Here is a 15428-nt window from a genome sequence, read left to right on the forward strand (position 1 = left end):
GTAGTTCGGGAGTTTCGGTACTCTGGAAAGCGTACGCCTAGCTTATATAGGTTTGGTATAGGGTTTCGTGTTTTCGGGGCTCATTTTTCTTAGAATTTGTGGATACTTTTTCGGTGTTTACTTTTTCCCGCAGATTTGGTATTCTCCGGTAACACCTTCTGGTGTTGATAAAAAAAAAAAAAATTTTTTTTTTTTTTTTTCGGAAATTACATTGAAGAAAATGAGGCATGTGATTCCCCAACCTCCGCGGAACATTCGCGTGACCCGAATAATCTAAAGACATCTCCGTACCGACGAGGAAGAGAAACGATATATGGGGATCCAGATCAAAAACCTGCCGCGCGAACAGTTCATTGGAGGCTGTGTTTTGTATCAAAATAAAACTGTACATGAAAATTTCCTCCCGCAAAGGTGTTTTTTTTTTTTCTTTTATTCAAGGACCGATTTTGATAAAACTGACTTGAGCGTTAATTTTTGTGGTTTATCAAAATGTACCGAAAATCCTAAACCATAGTCTTATGTCGTGCGATGAGGTCACAGAGTTAAATGAAGATTCTGTTATACCTGTTTCGAAGCGGGAAGATATCGTAACCATGTCTCTCTACAATTTATACGTGCGTTTAAACAAAAGCACCAACACTCAATGAGCTGGTGTGCAGCGAGTGCTTCTAGCTCTCTGTCCCCCCCCCCACCCCCCCCCCCCCCCCCCCCCCCCTTTTTTTTTTTATCCTAACGCCTCCCCTTGGCCGCTCCTCTGGATCCGCCCCTGCTCGTAAATAGTAACTAAGTGTCCGCAAACGGTGTTTGGTTTGCTGCGATATTATCATTTCAGGAGAAAGAATAGCGTCTGCAAAAGGAGGACCATAAAAGGAATACGATTGCGCGTTATCGACAGAATATATGTTACCATTGATAATCCAGGGTGGACCCTACGAGAATAGTATGCTTTAACTTCTCAATCATGAGGACGTATTCTTAATGATAGAACTAAGTCGTGCATATTTTTCTACCAAGCAACTTTTCTTTCCGTTGTATACGACAAGCTCAGAGGCCACTCACTCATTGGGAGGTTTCCACCACCGAAGCAAACGTTTTTTTTTTCTTTCGCTACTCTTTTTTTTTTTTTTTTTTGCTGCCGTGGAGGTATGCTTGTGGCTACTCTTTTTAGTGAATGATGTTAATATTACATGAAACTACCTTTCCCTGAACTACGTTTTAGCGTGTGGGCGGGAAAACTCCGTTTCCTTGGTGGCCACGTGAGCGCCCGTGAACGCTTCAAATGTCTCATAAATAACGGTACCTCCTTTTTTTGTGTTTTGCTACGAAAACTTCCAGAAGGCAAAACGGGGACGTTATTCCTTGAAACATGGTGAACCAAACAAAATGATGTAAGGGAGTGTTTAGCTTTTTTAATCAATACAGGTCCTTAACCAATCGCCACGACTCAGAATGACGAATTCAGGCGATCGACAGTCGTTCAAATAATACATGGTCATCTTTGTGTTTATTCTGTGCGCCTCTGCACAACAAGAGCATACTTTCAACAAGATATGTAATCGTCAAATCGGACTTTCCGAAGGCCTCCACAGTTCTAAAAAAGTATAACTTAATAATTAAAATGCCCCAACGGCGTTGCAGATTTCGTTTAAAGTTTCTGATTTACCTTCGATTAAACCCTCTCCAACTGAAACTTCGAAGACACTTTGCGAGCGTGAGACTGTAGATCAAACAATGCACCAAGAATTGCGTGACCACACGCAATGAATATGTACTACACGCAAAATTATGCACTGTAAATGATGGGTTTGCGGGTCGATCAAACATGCACGAGCTCTCGCAGTCGACCCGTAAAAATAAAAAGGGTGGGCTCAAAAAAAAAAAAAAAAGACTGCCAATAAGAAACAATATTCTAATTGCTGTTGCTCGATGCAAGAAAGAAAAGAAGACGAGATAGACTGATTGTTGCCGACAATTGATATGGTGGACTCGAAGGGGATGTGCTGCGGTCGCACGCTTCTCCCAGTGACCGAAAGTGTTCCCAGGCTTCATGCCTTATCTGTCACTATCATTAGGGCCGTACACAGAAAATTTCTTCGGGGGGGGGGGGGGGGGGGGGGGTTTCTGGAACACGGTGGCCGTCTTGAATGGCTGTTTTTTGTATCAACTTTTTTTAAAAACAGAAGCATGTGATCGGCCTATAATTAACAATAGCGAGCAACGAAATGTTTCACATGCACCATCACAGCGGGAGTGAATTGTTTCAAAGCTTACTTTCAGCTTACGACAAAATTTATTTATTTGCCCAAACTCCGCCCCAGTAAACATGGCTTGGGTGAGAGGGAACCGGGGGTAAGAGAACAAGAAAAATATGTACAGCCATACTTGACCCAGCTCCCTAACCGCAGCCCCGCGCATCCTCCGCAGGGTCTGGTAAAACTCGGAACCCCTGCAACTATAGACACGGCTCGGAACGAATCTTCGTCATTCTCTTTCCATCCTCTTTTCACCGCGCGAAACTCCCCATACCCCCGGCCGGCCCCCCAAAGCCCCTCAGGCGTCGCATTCTCGCGGTGTTCTGGGAAGTTGGACTAACGAACAGAGAACCGATACGAGCTTCCCCCAAACGTACGTGTTTATTGCTCGAGCGAACATTTCCTGCCTGTCACCTTATAATGGGCCGCAGAGGGCGCTACGAGCCATCCCAGCCAATCCAGCTCTGAGTGTCACCTTACCCTCTGTAGTGTGCTATGCGAAGCTCAAGGTCATGTGATTCTCTCTCAGCCCTCGATTGGCGAAGACGGTCTCTAGCATCCGCTACGGTCCACTGTGCGGTGGAACGGAGCGTGGTATGAGGATGGGGAAGCGAGGCGCCCGGGGATCCTCTGCCGAGGGGGTGGCACCAGGCACTTGGATGAGAGGGGAAAACAGGAGGGCGCTATCGGAGTGGTTCCGAAAAGACCGGTCGTGGGCCGAGTGCGTTGCGGTTTTCGGGGCGCGGCGAAGACGCGCTGAAATTCACGCGCCTCTGGTTAGCAGTACGGAGTGCTGCATTGTATATACAGGCACACGTGCACCCCTAACATCATCGCTGGAACTCCAGCGGGTCCCCCACTGGGTCTCCCGATCCAGTGACTTTAGCGAAATCAAGGCCACCCCGGGCCTCTTTCGAAGTGCACCCCATCGCTCCTCCCTTCCCCAGCCGACAGTGAAAAGGGGGGGGGGGGGGGCTCGAATATATTTTGGGGCGGGGGTTCGAACCCCGAAACCCTCCCCCTGGGTACGGCCCTGACTATCACCATGGTACCCTCTGTAAGCTGGCAGCAGCGTTATAACGGCAAAGATAAGTTAATTATTTCGAAATTGGGTTCTAGGGGAGTAGGCAAAAAGTATAAAAAAATAAGGGGTCGCATTCTAAATTATGACTGAGCAATACCTCTACAGGCAGTAACAAAGTGCTCAATATGTCCACTTTTTACTAGCAACGTCACTTCTTGCTGTGGTGTACAAGACAGTGCTGCTTCCTGCATACAGATACTGCTGCGCTTGTACAGACATGAATCGCGGGAACGCTCCCGGCCGTGCAATCGTCACACCTCCCTTTTCAGCTCATCATACCGTCGTTGGCAATTTATTTCGGGGCAATTAGGCTGCTCGCAATGTGGTACGAAAGAGTGCCCAAATTAATTTCCGCATCCAGATGACCACCTCGTTAAACCTTTTTGGACTCACTGACTATCTACAACTAAGAGTATTCAACATTAATTCGATTAATGTTTCATAAAACGCCAATCAACTTTTCAGAAAAAAATCCGCAGCTTTTTGCCATAGTGTGTGAAGAACTGACATCGATAGCTCTTCTCTTATTGCGCGTAATTAGTAACACAACCGTTATTTATACGTGCCCGCTCTCGAATCATCCGATAAAAGAGAGCACAGACTCGTGGTCACTGAAGTACATACGAAAGGGAACATACTACACACATCAAGGGGTGTCCAAACAGGACACTACAAAAAGCACGACTCCGACAAATAGTAAAAATTGAAGCGGACGCGCCCGCTTCAATTTTCACGATTTGTCGGAGTCGTGCGTTTTGTAGTGTCCTGTTTGGACACCCCCTCAGTCAACGAACCTGCCTAAGCCAAATTCGAAACAGGAACCGTTCAGCTGTCGTTGTAACTATTACTTTAATGGCCGGATGTTCTGCTCCAGCCCAAGGCAGGCACCGATTCCGCGGCACCACCAGGCGCTCGGGAGCTTCCGCCATCTTTCGGCCGAGGGGTGAACTACGTCACGGAGTTTTCTACCTAGTACCACTGGTATGGTGTACTAGAATACTGGGCAGCGTAGCGAGCGCGGGCGGAAGGGGGTTCTTTCAGCGATGACCGGATCGGTGGCCGCGAGAGGACGCAACGTGTTGTAGGCGTGCTGCCGGAGTGCGGAGCGCAGGCAGGGGTAGCGCTTGGCTGGCTTGGCGTTCCGCACGGGTTCGATTGTTTCGTATTGTTTGGCTAACTCTTTACGGTATTCTTTATTTCTGCTGTTTCACATAATATTTATCGCACTAATTCGTTGGCAAATGCTTTGCCCGAGACCTGCATCTTCGGGCAGGGCGCCACAGTACACATCGCGACACTGCTAGCGCAAACACGACTTTGGCGCTTTTTCGCATTTACTTCGAAAGAGTATTAGCGAGGACGAAATTTTATCACCTGCATTATAGACCCGGATGAGCTTTTTCCACGGCAATTAGAACTTTGCTGAGATCCTTTGGTTTCTCATAGAAAAACCGGCGATCGCTTGTTCGCGCTAACAATGTTGCGTTCTGAATAGGCGGGAAATCCATCCCTCCGGGAAACGTTCGGAAAGTCTCTCATAAAGACGTCCCAAACGTGTGTAATCCCCTAGATAACGTAGGATAAGCATGCCGATGGCATGATACCTAAACAAATGTGTGCTTTTGTGACCATAGAATTTCGCTGTCACTGCAGTTGTGATCAATCAATTCCGTGGTTGAAGCGCACTACCGTAATGAATTGTTTCAACGTTTGGGAAAACAAAATGGGGCTTATAAAACGGATTATATCGTCTACTTCCGTAGGCTGCATGGTAAGCTATAGAGGTGCCACTGTTGTCTTTCGCAACTACTTCCACGGGCTTTCGAAGGAATCTCCAGCACTAGCCTTTATCGTATTTGCTGTTACTACGTAGGGTCTTCGAACAGGACTGTGCGAATAGTTAGAAAAATGTATCCACTCACCAACTCTGGTGGTAACCAGAGTGGATGAATTCTTATTTATCCACTGAGCACCAGCTTTCGATATGTGTGGGCACCAGGGCACACATATAAATTTTTAATTATACACTGGGTGCCAGCGCACAGATGAAATTAATAAGGTGCACCCAGGGATTCCGGAGGCGATGGTACTTGCTTTTCCCAAGATTCGGAATTAAAAACAGCGCGAAAAGACGAAGAGAGACAAAGAAGTGACACGGACGTGGTGCTGACTTACAACTGAGTTTATTGAACGCGAAATCGCAATATATATTTGCGGTGTCACGAACAAAAGAGAAGAAAGAATTCAGCCCATGTGATGCATCACCAATAAAAATAAAACAATGATAAAAAATACATATATATGCAAAAAAAAAAAATGCACCATGACACAGCCCTACAGAGGACGTGCTAAGAAACGAGCAAGTCAGGGAACCAGAAAATTCTGGTTCCCTAATTTCATGTGTACGCAGTCCTTCTGTGGCCCTATCAGGCAAAGAGGTGAATTTTCTGGTTCCCTGACTTGCTCGTTTCTTAGCACGTACTCTGTAGGGCTGTGACATGGCGCATTAAATTGTTTTTGTATATATATATGTATTTTTTATAATTGTTTTATTTTTATTGGTGATGCATCACATGGGCTGAATTCTTTCTTCTCTTTTGTTCGTGACACCGCAAATATATATTGCGATTTGGCGTTCAATAAAATCAGTTGGAAGCCAGCGCTAAGTCCGTGTCACTTCTTTGTCTGGTGCTCGTGTTTTTAATTCCGAAGTATGTACCAACTCGCCCAAGCCTCAACTTTAGCATCGTTCTTTTCCCAAGAGCTCGGGAGAGGGGGGCTCCTGAGCTCCCCCTATGGCGTTTTGTACCTCTACATTCTCCAACGTGAGGTCATGATCTTGATGAGCTTCGACATCTTCAGGATAAATGACTCAGTATCTTGCGCTGGGACACAAGACCTTTCAATTTTCTTGCGGTAAAAAAATAGGCCTCTTAGCACCTCCTCATTGAAGAGACGGAGTGCTGGGCCAACCCTCATCTTTTTAAAGCCGTTAGGAAAACAAAATAATTTTCTGATGTGAGGCCATAACCCTTAACGTCCCATTTTCAGTCACTTCTCCAAGCCTTTCTAATGCAGTCAGCGTGCACAGGACCCTTTGGTGTGTCCAAACCAGTGTCTATAAAACCGATTTAGCAGATACTTTACAGAGCGCGAAAAGTCCAAAAAAAAAAAAGAGCGTAGAGGACGACTGTTATGACTGCCTGCATTACATGAAGCATAGTCTCTCTGCCACTCCTTTTAACGTTGCGGGACCACGACTGACGCCGATCGATCTCGAGAGGGGCACGAAAAAAGGAACGGGCTCGGGACCCAGGAATTGAGGTTAGGGAGGGGGTTAGGGAGGGGGGGAGGGGGGGGGCATTGAAAATATAAGAGTCGTTGTGAATTAAGGGGGTGCCTTCGGAAAAACAAGGGGGGGAGTACACACCCCGTAGGGGGGTGTGGTGAAATCACTGCCCCGGCACAGAACACGTCCCGTCTCTCTTGTCCCGCCGTTTTTCCCTCATTGCACGCGTTGTCTACATCCCACTGAACGGCACCGATCACAATCCACTTCACTCAACGACTAAAAAAAAAAAAACTGCAGCAAATCAAGGCGACAACGCGAACCACGCGATCACAAGTAGTAAGAAAACGCGGCAATCCGAGCGGGAAGGAGTACGCCTGTTACCCGCAGCGCCCCCTGCCGTCCTTGCGCGCCGTCATCGCTGCGCCGACCTCCTGCCTCCGTTGCTTCTCGGCATGGAAGACACACTGCCCAGTTCTAGTATACCATACCACTGGTACAACACCGCCGAGAATGCAGCTGGGAAGTCTCTATAGCTAAGGCCCCTGTATACTATACTTACTGCAAGTCAGAGCGGCTGATGGCCAAAAAGGGAAATTTCGGAAAGGCCATGGTCATCGAGCGATTAGACACGAGCGCTGCGTTACAGTTCGGAACGGCGTTCGAGCTCGAGATCGGGACCAAAGATCTCGGCCGCGGACCGTCCACATAAGATGGCAAACAGAAAGAGAGGAAACGTGGCAGTAGTTACAAGAGAATGTTCTTCTCAGGATCCAGGAAGACGGGACGACTTTGGATACGCTCCGCGGCGAGCATAACGATTGGGCAATGAAGTTTTATTCGACATGTGGTGCCATGTTGTGCGGGATATTAGCCACTCTGAAACTGCCCGCGGTCGCAATCATTGAACTCGATCCCGAGCTCGAATCTCTAACTGCCTTGCCGACCCCTGATACAGTGCTCGTGTACAATAGTTCGGTGACTAGGTTTTCCTCAAAGTTTTTCATTTTGGCTACCAGCCGCGCTGACTAGCAGACGACCGAGCGCCAAACATCTTCGGTCCGCCACGAGCTCAAAAAGGCTCACGTCTCCTCGTTCCACTCCTTCATAGGAAGAAAGGCGTAACCGTCGTCGAGATTGTGTGAGTGGCTGTCAATCGGCAAGGGAGTTTCTGGACTGTACAGAAATAGTGTTTTCGATTTCTTTTTCAGCAAATAGTTTTAGTTTTGTGCATATATCCGTTATTCTGACTGCTCAGTGCCTCCATCGATTTCTTGTACCAACACCGGGCGAACGTCGAAAATATATATAGCAACAAGACGTAGCATCAAACTCGCATCGCGGTAGGAACCAGCTGAAGATAGATACCTGTCTCTCGCCTGTAAATCGCTCATCTGCAATTCAAATGGCATATTCTTATAGCTTCTATGCTAGGTGAGGGCCTATCGGGGCGCGGATGACCGAAAGTTCGAAAGATGTTGAAGCAAAAAAAGAAAAGAAAAAGAAAAACTAATATATATCGTGCCAAAGTTCCTAATACAAATGCCTAGTGATAAAATTTAACCGAAAAAAAAAACATGAATTGCATAGAAAAGTAATAGCAGAGAAAATGCAAGACAGGATCGATGCAATAGGCAGCGGGTTTACGTCCAAGCATCCGCGCAGTAGCGGCTAGAAGCGAGGCGCGAAGGAAGAATAGACAGGTTGCAGAAAACACCAATCTCTGTAGCGTCTGTCGCAGTGTTCCCACGGTGAACTCTATAGAGCGCTGCTGCGCCGTGATAAGACATTCAAAAATGAATGTCCGAAACTTAAGTTGTGTCACTCAACCGCACCAAGCCCCCTGATGTGCCTAGCGCAGGGTTGGTATAGAATTTCTCTTTTGCCACCATACTGCAAGCATCGGACGCCTCATTAAGATACTCGCTACAGTCACGGACAGCTCAAGAAACGCCGAGTATGGCTTAAAATGTTCACGCTTGAAGCTTCGTTCCTCGACTGTCATTAGCGCCTAATGCCACAATATCACCTTACACTGTCAATGATTATAATAGGGGAAACACGTAACGGCCCCCAGGGTAGCTCGAGACCAGTCAGATTTCAAACCACATAGATAGCGTAAACAGACCGGTTCAAGGTCAACTACCCCTTCAGTTCTGATATAGGCATGTCTCGTAATTATGACCACCTCTATTCCCTGAAAAATAAACAAAAAACAAGAAAAACGTTTATATTGCGAGTTGTTTAAAATAACGATAAAAGAAATATGTGCGAACGAGTATTTCACTAATTCGTCCCCGAAAATGTTGTCCGTACAGCGGGGGTACCTATATTAAAGGGAACCATATTAAAGATATATCAGTGTGTATCCTTTCTTTCGTCCTTATTTTTTTGGCGAATGGACCGGACCAGGCGGATTTTTTCGGTCGCTCACCAGTCACCTAGCTGTGTTTGGAGATTTATGTTTGTCCCTTGTCCCTCTTGTTCGCCTTCTCCAGGGATTATTTTCATCATTATTGTTCAGCTCGCTTGCCCCTTTGCATTTAATTGCATTATAAGGATACATCTCTCGCTTACCCTGGAAAGGGTGCTTCTCCTGATACAGCGGTGCGCTGAGGAAAAGCAGCGCTGGCAGGCAACTGCTTGCCCGTGTTTCTCCGATCTAATGATACCTAACCAAGAACCAAAGTACCCAACCAAATTCTAATTGTTTCAAACTCTTTTTTTGATCCAGTCGGTATTTAGACACACCAGACGCATGGCATGCAACGCTGGGACATTCCAGTATTTCATGTCTGTGCGTGGCGTCAGGGCAGGGCTTGTCAGCGTAGCCGCGCGCATTTCTGCAGTGCACGGCAGCTCCGTGGGAAAGCGCACTCAACGTCTGCTAAAGCGGCATGCCACTCAAAAATACATTGTAATCGGTTACTATATAGCCCAATAAACCTTTCACCAAATCATCCAAGCACCAAGAAAAATGCTGGGAGCGGTTACGCACACAAGGCAGGAGCTCACCTTGTCCGAATAAAAGATTCAAAGTAAATAATCAAATGAAGGTGTTGACGAACACATGTCTGAGTACTACTGGGTTTGAGTTATCAATTTATAGTAGCTATTCCTGCAGACGCCATCACGTGCAGCGCGTGAAACTACACTCGCAGCATGATCCTTGGTGCTTGCTCAATATGGAGCGAAATGTCTATTCCAGTCACTGAGTTCAGGCATTTCAACTGAAATTTACACGCAAATGCAAATTAAATTCCAATGCAGGAGGCACCACCACCATAAGTAAATGCAATTTATTAAAATGAGCACAAAGAAACACAGATGTCTGATTTCTCAGAATATGGATTAAAGCACCAATTAAAATTACTACCAACTACTACCATTTCCCATAGGCGAAATAAGTGGACAAACATCACACCACTGAAAGGTAAAGAGACAAAGTACAAAACAATGACTAGTTGAACTAGTGACTCAATATTATTAACAAGGTAAGTAGAATTAATGAGGCTAGACACTTGATGAGACTGCCAAATATCTCCGAGGGCGAAATGTTACGCTCGGTAAGAGGCGCAGTGGAAGCTTGTGCCGAAGACCCAAATATAAAAATATCACAAGCTCATTCATCCAACAGAACATCTGCGGGCATGCATGCACGTGGTCACTACTGTACCATGCACAAAACAGTGACTCAGCGACCAAAATTTAATGAATACGAGGTTCACCACTGATTCAATAACAGTCACACAAACGATCTTCTCCCAAAAAGAAGATAAATTAAGAAAAACTAACATAGAACATGTTCAGAGAACAAATGCAGACATCTCCAGGTTTCCTTCGATTCCTTTTTTCTATCGTTTTTACAGCTTGGATGTCCTCTTCTAAATACTCAAAGTTGTTGCCAGTTTAACCCAGACAAGGAGGTCAGATGTGCGCAGGCATGGTTAGAAATAAGTTGCATGCTAAACATAGCCTAGCTTTGTGAAAAGAAGTGTTCTTATATGCTCTGCCCTTTTATGAACATGCAGCTCCTGTGCGCAAGAGCCCAGAAATTCAGTAGAACTAGATTTCTGTAACACACCCCAGGTTACTAAGAGATTAATACCCGGACCCTGGAGTGCGTTGAATAGATTTTCTAAGCAGGTATACTATCACAGGCTTCGGAAAACAAAGTTAGCAGTCTGCTGGCACATTTATAAGGAAAACAAGGCCCATCAGATTGGAGCATACACTCCACTTTCTGTATCTTCAACATGAATTGGTAGAGTTTGTTTAGGTCAACTAAAATAATCTATTCTAGTAGCCTTCGAAAAACAGCAGATGCTAAATATTTAAAAAATAAAAGCATGAAATTCAACATCCATTGACACCAATAAAACAGAAAACAGTGAAGTGGTTGATATCGCCACCTATACGTGGACCAGTAGTAGCAACAGCCTTCAGTACATCAATGGGAGCCATCTAATGGCACCACTGCCAAAGAAAAAAAGGGGCAAGTTCGAACATGTTTTCACATAGTGAAGAAACTTGTTACTATCAGGTATTCATCAGCTTAGACTTAAAACGATTAATTCTGTCTTTAGAGATCAAAGCATTCAGCTATTTACAAATACAATTAGTCTTGGATGCTGCAGTGTCAATTTGTGCAGCGCTTCATCTGAAAAGACACATCTGGGCTGCGAACATAACCCAGACACAAGGTGTAAGGCAGCAAATGGAGCAGGTTTTATTAATTGCCATCTTGGCATTGATTACCTTCAGATCTGTTTGGACTTGGAAGAAAATGTGTGTAGTGTGTATGTGTTGCGACGCATAACGCATTACGATACCATTATGCAACTTTCATCTGTAATGCTCAGAGAAAAAGGTGGTACATAATGGGTTTACCAAGAGAGTATTTAGGACTTATTTCGTGCAGTGGCTAGGTAGTTCGCAATTCAAGTTTCCTTTTTTTTCAGACAACACACAGTGTAACACACCTGCCATAAAGGTGTCGGGAGGAATGCGAATCCTGAAACACTCCCTCTATGATTGATAAACAAACCTCATGGGAAGCCCCGGAATGACAAATGTTGAGATGAATTTCTCAGGGTCAACAGACAAATTCTCTATGCGAAATGGCACCTGCTGAATTCGGGGTTCAGACAAGGTTCCTTTTTGAGCCCTTCCTACCCCTTACTATTGCTTCTCTGTTTTGTTTGGAGTACCTGAAATTTTCATGTGACTCGGACAGTTTCAGCACAACCTAACCTTCGAGTTTCATAACTTTGTTATAATTCAACATATTTTTTCAAAGCAAGCTTCATTAAAAACGATGCAGCTTTGGCCATTTTGTGGAAGTCTAGAAAGTTCTATTTCAACAGAAGTTTGGACTCCTCGAGCTAATAAAACCTTAATTGGAATGCCTTCTTGACCTCCTTTTATAATGCCCAAAAATAAATGTGTTAAGAATTATAATATTAGATGAAAATTAAATTAAAAAATTGAATTGTGAATAAAGTGAAGTTTGTTGAGTTAAGGTCTGAAGTAGGTATGCTGCACACCTGGCGAAGTTTGAGTTTGACAAGGTTCGACTTCTTCGAAATCAGTGCAAACTCTGAAAACAAAGTTCAACTGAAGCACGACTAGTGTGCACATAAGTAAAAAGTTAGAATGAGGTGATGCCACCTGGAATGGGAGGGGTGCAATATTTTTTGGGTATACTGTTTCACTGCTTCACATTAATAAACCAACAAAAACAATTAAAAGTTTGTATGTTTGTATTTTTGAGCATAAGCATTGGAAACCATTCAATGCTTAAAGCAAACTACTGTATAACTTTCCAAAAATACAAAAGTTTTGAGTAGAAGTAGAGCAACATTTTAAGTTAAAAGTTTGAAGGTTTGTCGAACAAGTCAAACCACAGGTTTGCCAAAACAATTTGCAACATTCCTGGCCTGAAGGGTACAATAAAGGAGGTAGTTTCAAACCGCCAACTCATTCAACTTCCGTACCACAATTTGTGAGACGTGTGGGCATGCACTGTCGTGCAGGAGGATTGGACCCTTTCGGGTGACCAGTGTCGGCTGCATATTGAGTGCACTCCTCTCAGGTGTTCACAGCATGATTCTGCAGCAATTCTTCTCCCAGGCGGCAGGAAGGAAAAATAGATAATTCCAACGATACACCCCCCAAAAGTGATCAGTCCTCTTTATGTTCAATTTGGGCTTAGGGAAGCTCGCCAGGCAAAGAAAGTTTCCCGTTATAATAAATAATTAATTTTTCATCATGACAGAAAATGGCAGAGGAACGAGTTGTAGCTGAGACTTCCAATTGTGTTGGTTGACTGACTGGACTATTATGACACAAAAACACCCAAGGCCGAACCATCTTAGTAGCTTTGTGTTGCACAAATTCCATGACCTCACTATGTGCGATCTGTCTGACTGTGTGGGACCCAAGCTTCTTGATTTTCACCATCAATAATTTATAAACTTTCATCACATTGGTAAAGACATGTTGGTTCAAATGAAGTTTATTTTAATTATGTTAAATTATAACAGTTATGAAACTTTGGAAATTAGTCAAAACTTGAAGGATTACATGACATGACCAGTTCTAGCTCTAATTGAAAGAAATATGCATTACTGTTAAGTGAGCCATCCATATATAACAAGTCAGCTAAGTTGCTACTGTGAGGCATAGAAAAATGCAATTTAATTAAATCAATATTAACTCCACTTTATATCATTAGTACAGTCAGCAGAATTCCAAGAATGAATTACTTGACTTGTGTAAGGTTGCCTGTAATAGACTAGAAACCCACTTCGACCAGTATAATGACTGGTGCAGACACAAAGTTTGCAGAATACTAATTTGTCATCTTTCTCCCCAAAATCAATCACTTCAGAATTCGTTTGTTACAAAGTCAAGCCAATAAAATGATGTTAAATGACACCAGCAAAAACATTGGTAGAGGCAAATATTTCGTGAGACATCTCCATTAGCTCAACTTTATAATAGTTAGAATAAATGCACCGGGCATGTGACATCTCTTAATGAGAGATAGTAGTCTGCAGCCCACTAATACCTCTGTAGTCGGCCTCAAATATTTTGTGCTACGTTGTCAAGGCTAGCATAGTTTCTGCAGTGCGCTCAATGCTACCTGTGCGAGCGGATGCAAATGAGCTGCAAGGCAAAGTCACGTGTTCGTGACTTTGCCTTGCAGCTCATTGGCTACCCTAGTTTCTACAGCTCACTGTGGAAACTAGGGTAGCCAATGACAACATAGTATGACACAGCTACTGCCAAGTATACTGAAAGGTTCACTAGGTAGTATCAGCTCTAAGTATCTATACACCAACTCATAAGTAGCCTCGAACATCAATAAGTCAACGCTGCCTGTAAAGCCAAGCAAATGGCAAAACGAGGCAGGTGTTACAAAGAGTTCAGACAAATAACACGTATGAACACGAAATCGATCCCGGAAAACAAAACGTCAGCTCGTGATCCACGACAATGAGACACAGTTGCCCAAGCTGCTGCCACAATTTCACCCGAGTCGAATGGCAGATTGGCCCGAAAGACTAGGTATTTGCACTCGGGCAACGCAGCACAACCCCAGCCAGAAAACAACGAAGTGTCCACAGTGCCAAGCCGACGACGGACAGACACGAGATGTCAGACCCACCGCCGCAGCTACTTGCAGTTGGGCGGGATGATCTCCTTCCACCATGTGTCGGGGAACATGTACTTCAGCACCTCGATTCCCTCGTGTGGTGCTGCCACCTTCGTTCCGAGGAACGGGACTACGTTCATCGGCACCGCAATCAGCTCGGCCGGAAAGCAGTGGAGGATGTGGCACGCGGTGGGCGGGATCAACCTGTTCTTCCAGCCCACCTTGCGCACCTTCCGAACGACCTTGTCCTCCTCAAACACGTGGAGGTACGCCTCGCAAGCATCGCTTCCGCCCGCAAGTGCCGTCTTGTAGATTCCGTTGGCGGAGTCGTAGTGCGCAAGAACGCCGTTCTGTCGGAACTTGCGAAAGAGCCGACCCTCGTCCACGCCGCTGAGTTCCTCGTTGCGGAGGCAGAGCTCGACACGCTTGGTCCATGGCAGGGGCCCCTCGTGCTTCAGGGAGCCCCAGAGCGCGTAGTAGCAAAGGTAGCCCGTGAGGCCCAGCGAGTCGAGCGAGCTTACCACCCTGGGAAAGAGGGACGTCAGGCATTGGGGCGTCTCGGCGGTACGCCCGCAGCCGCTCGTGTCTTCGGACTTGAGGACGTAGTTGAGGGTGAGGAGGAGTGCGCCAGCCAGGACGACGAAGGCAAGTGCCCTCTTGCGACGGAAGTGGGGGAACTTCATTTCGGTTTATGGAGCTTCAAGTTCCTGTTAAGCAAAAGCAGAGAAAAACATTTTTTTGAGTAGGGCTTTTGAGCCGGGTGCAATGGTGGTGCATCGTAAATGCACGCTGCGTGACACCAAGAAGCAACAAGATGGCTAATTGGGCTAGTCGGTTTGTGCTTGTTTGTATCAAAGGGACTCGGAAAAACGGGACAAGAAAGACAGGACAGCACAAAACATTCTCTGTGCTGTTTTGTCTTATCCCCGTTTTTCTGAGGCACTTTCATCCGAACGAGCGCTGCGAAGGCCTGCTCACACACTTGCGTTTGCTTACGACCTAGTTCTTTGAGATCTCTTAAGACTAGAGTAGTGTAACAGTATATGCTCCTTGCGGAGCAGAGTATTGCAACAGTGCTCCCAGGTCAGCCATGTTGGGTCCAGGGCCGCACAGCGGGGAAACGACCCTTGCTTCTGCAGGAGA

The 15428-nt window shown here is 45.5% G+C and overlaps 1 protein-coding gene across 2 annotated transcripts in view; it reads right to left on the bottom strand.

The window, feature by feature from the left end:
• Positions 1-9905: 9905 nt before the first annotated feature.
• The window catches only part of LOC8030198, a 36778-nt gene continuing 31255 nt past the window's right edge, over positions 9906-15428 (bottom strand). For both annotated transcript variants that reach the window (XM_040209484.3, XM_040209483.3), the window contains exon 2: positions 9906-14992. In XM_040209484.3, coding sequence (XP_040065418.2) covers positions 14306-14968 — 663 coding nt within the window. In that variant the 5' untranslated portion in view covers positions 14969-14992 and the 3' untranslated portion in view covers positions 9906-14305. The remainder of the gene's footprint in view (positions 14993-15428) is intronic.

This window comes from Ixodes scapularis, unplaced genomic scaffold, assembly GCF_016920785.2.
Source record: "Ixodes scapularis isolate PalLabHiFi unplaced genomic scaffold, ASM1692078v2 PGA_scaffold2__306_contigs__length_199485367, whole genome shotgun sequence".
Taxonomy (NCBI): Eukaryota; Metazoa; Arthropoda; class Arachnida; order Ixodida; family Ixodidae; genus Ixodes; species Ixodes scapularis.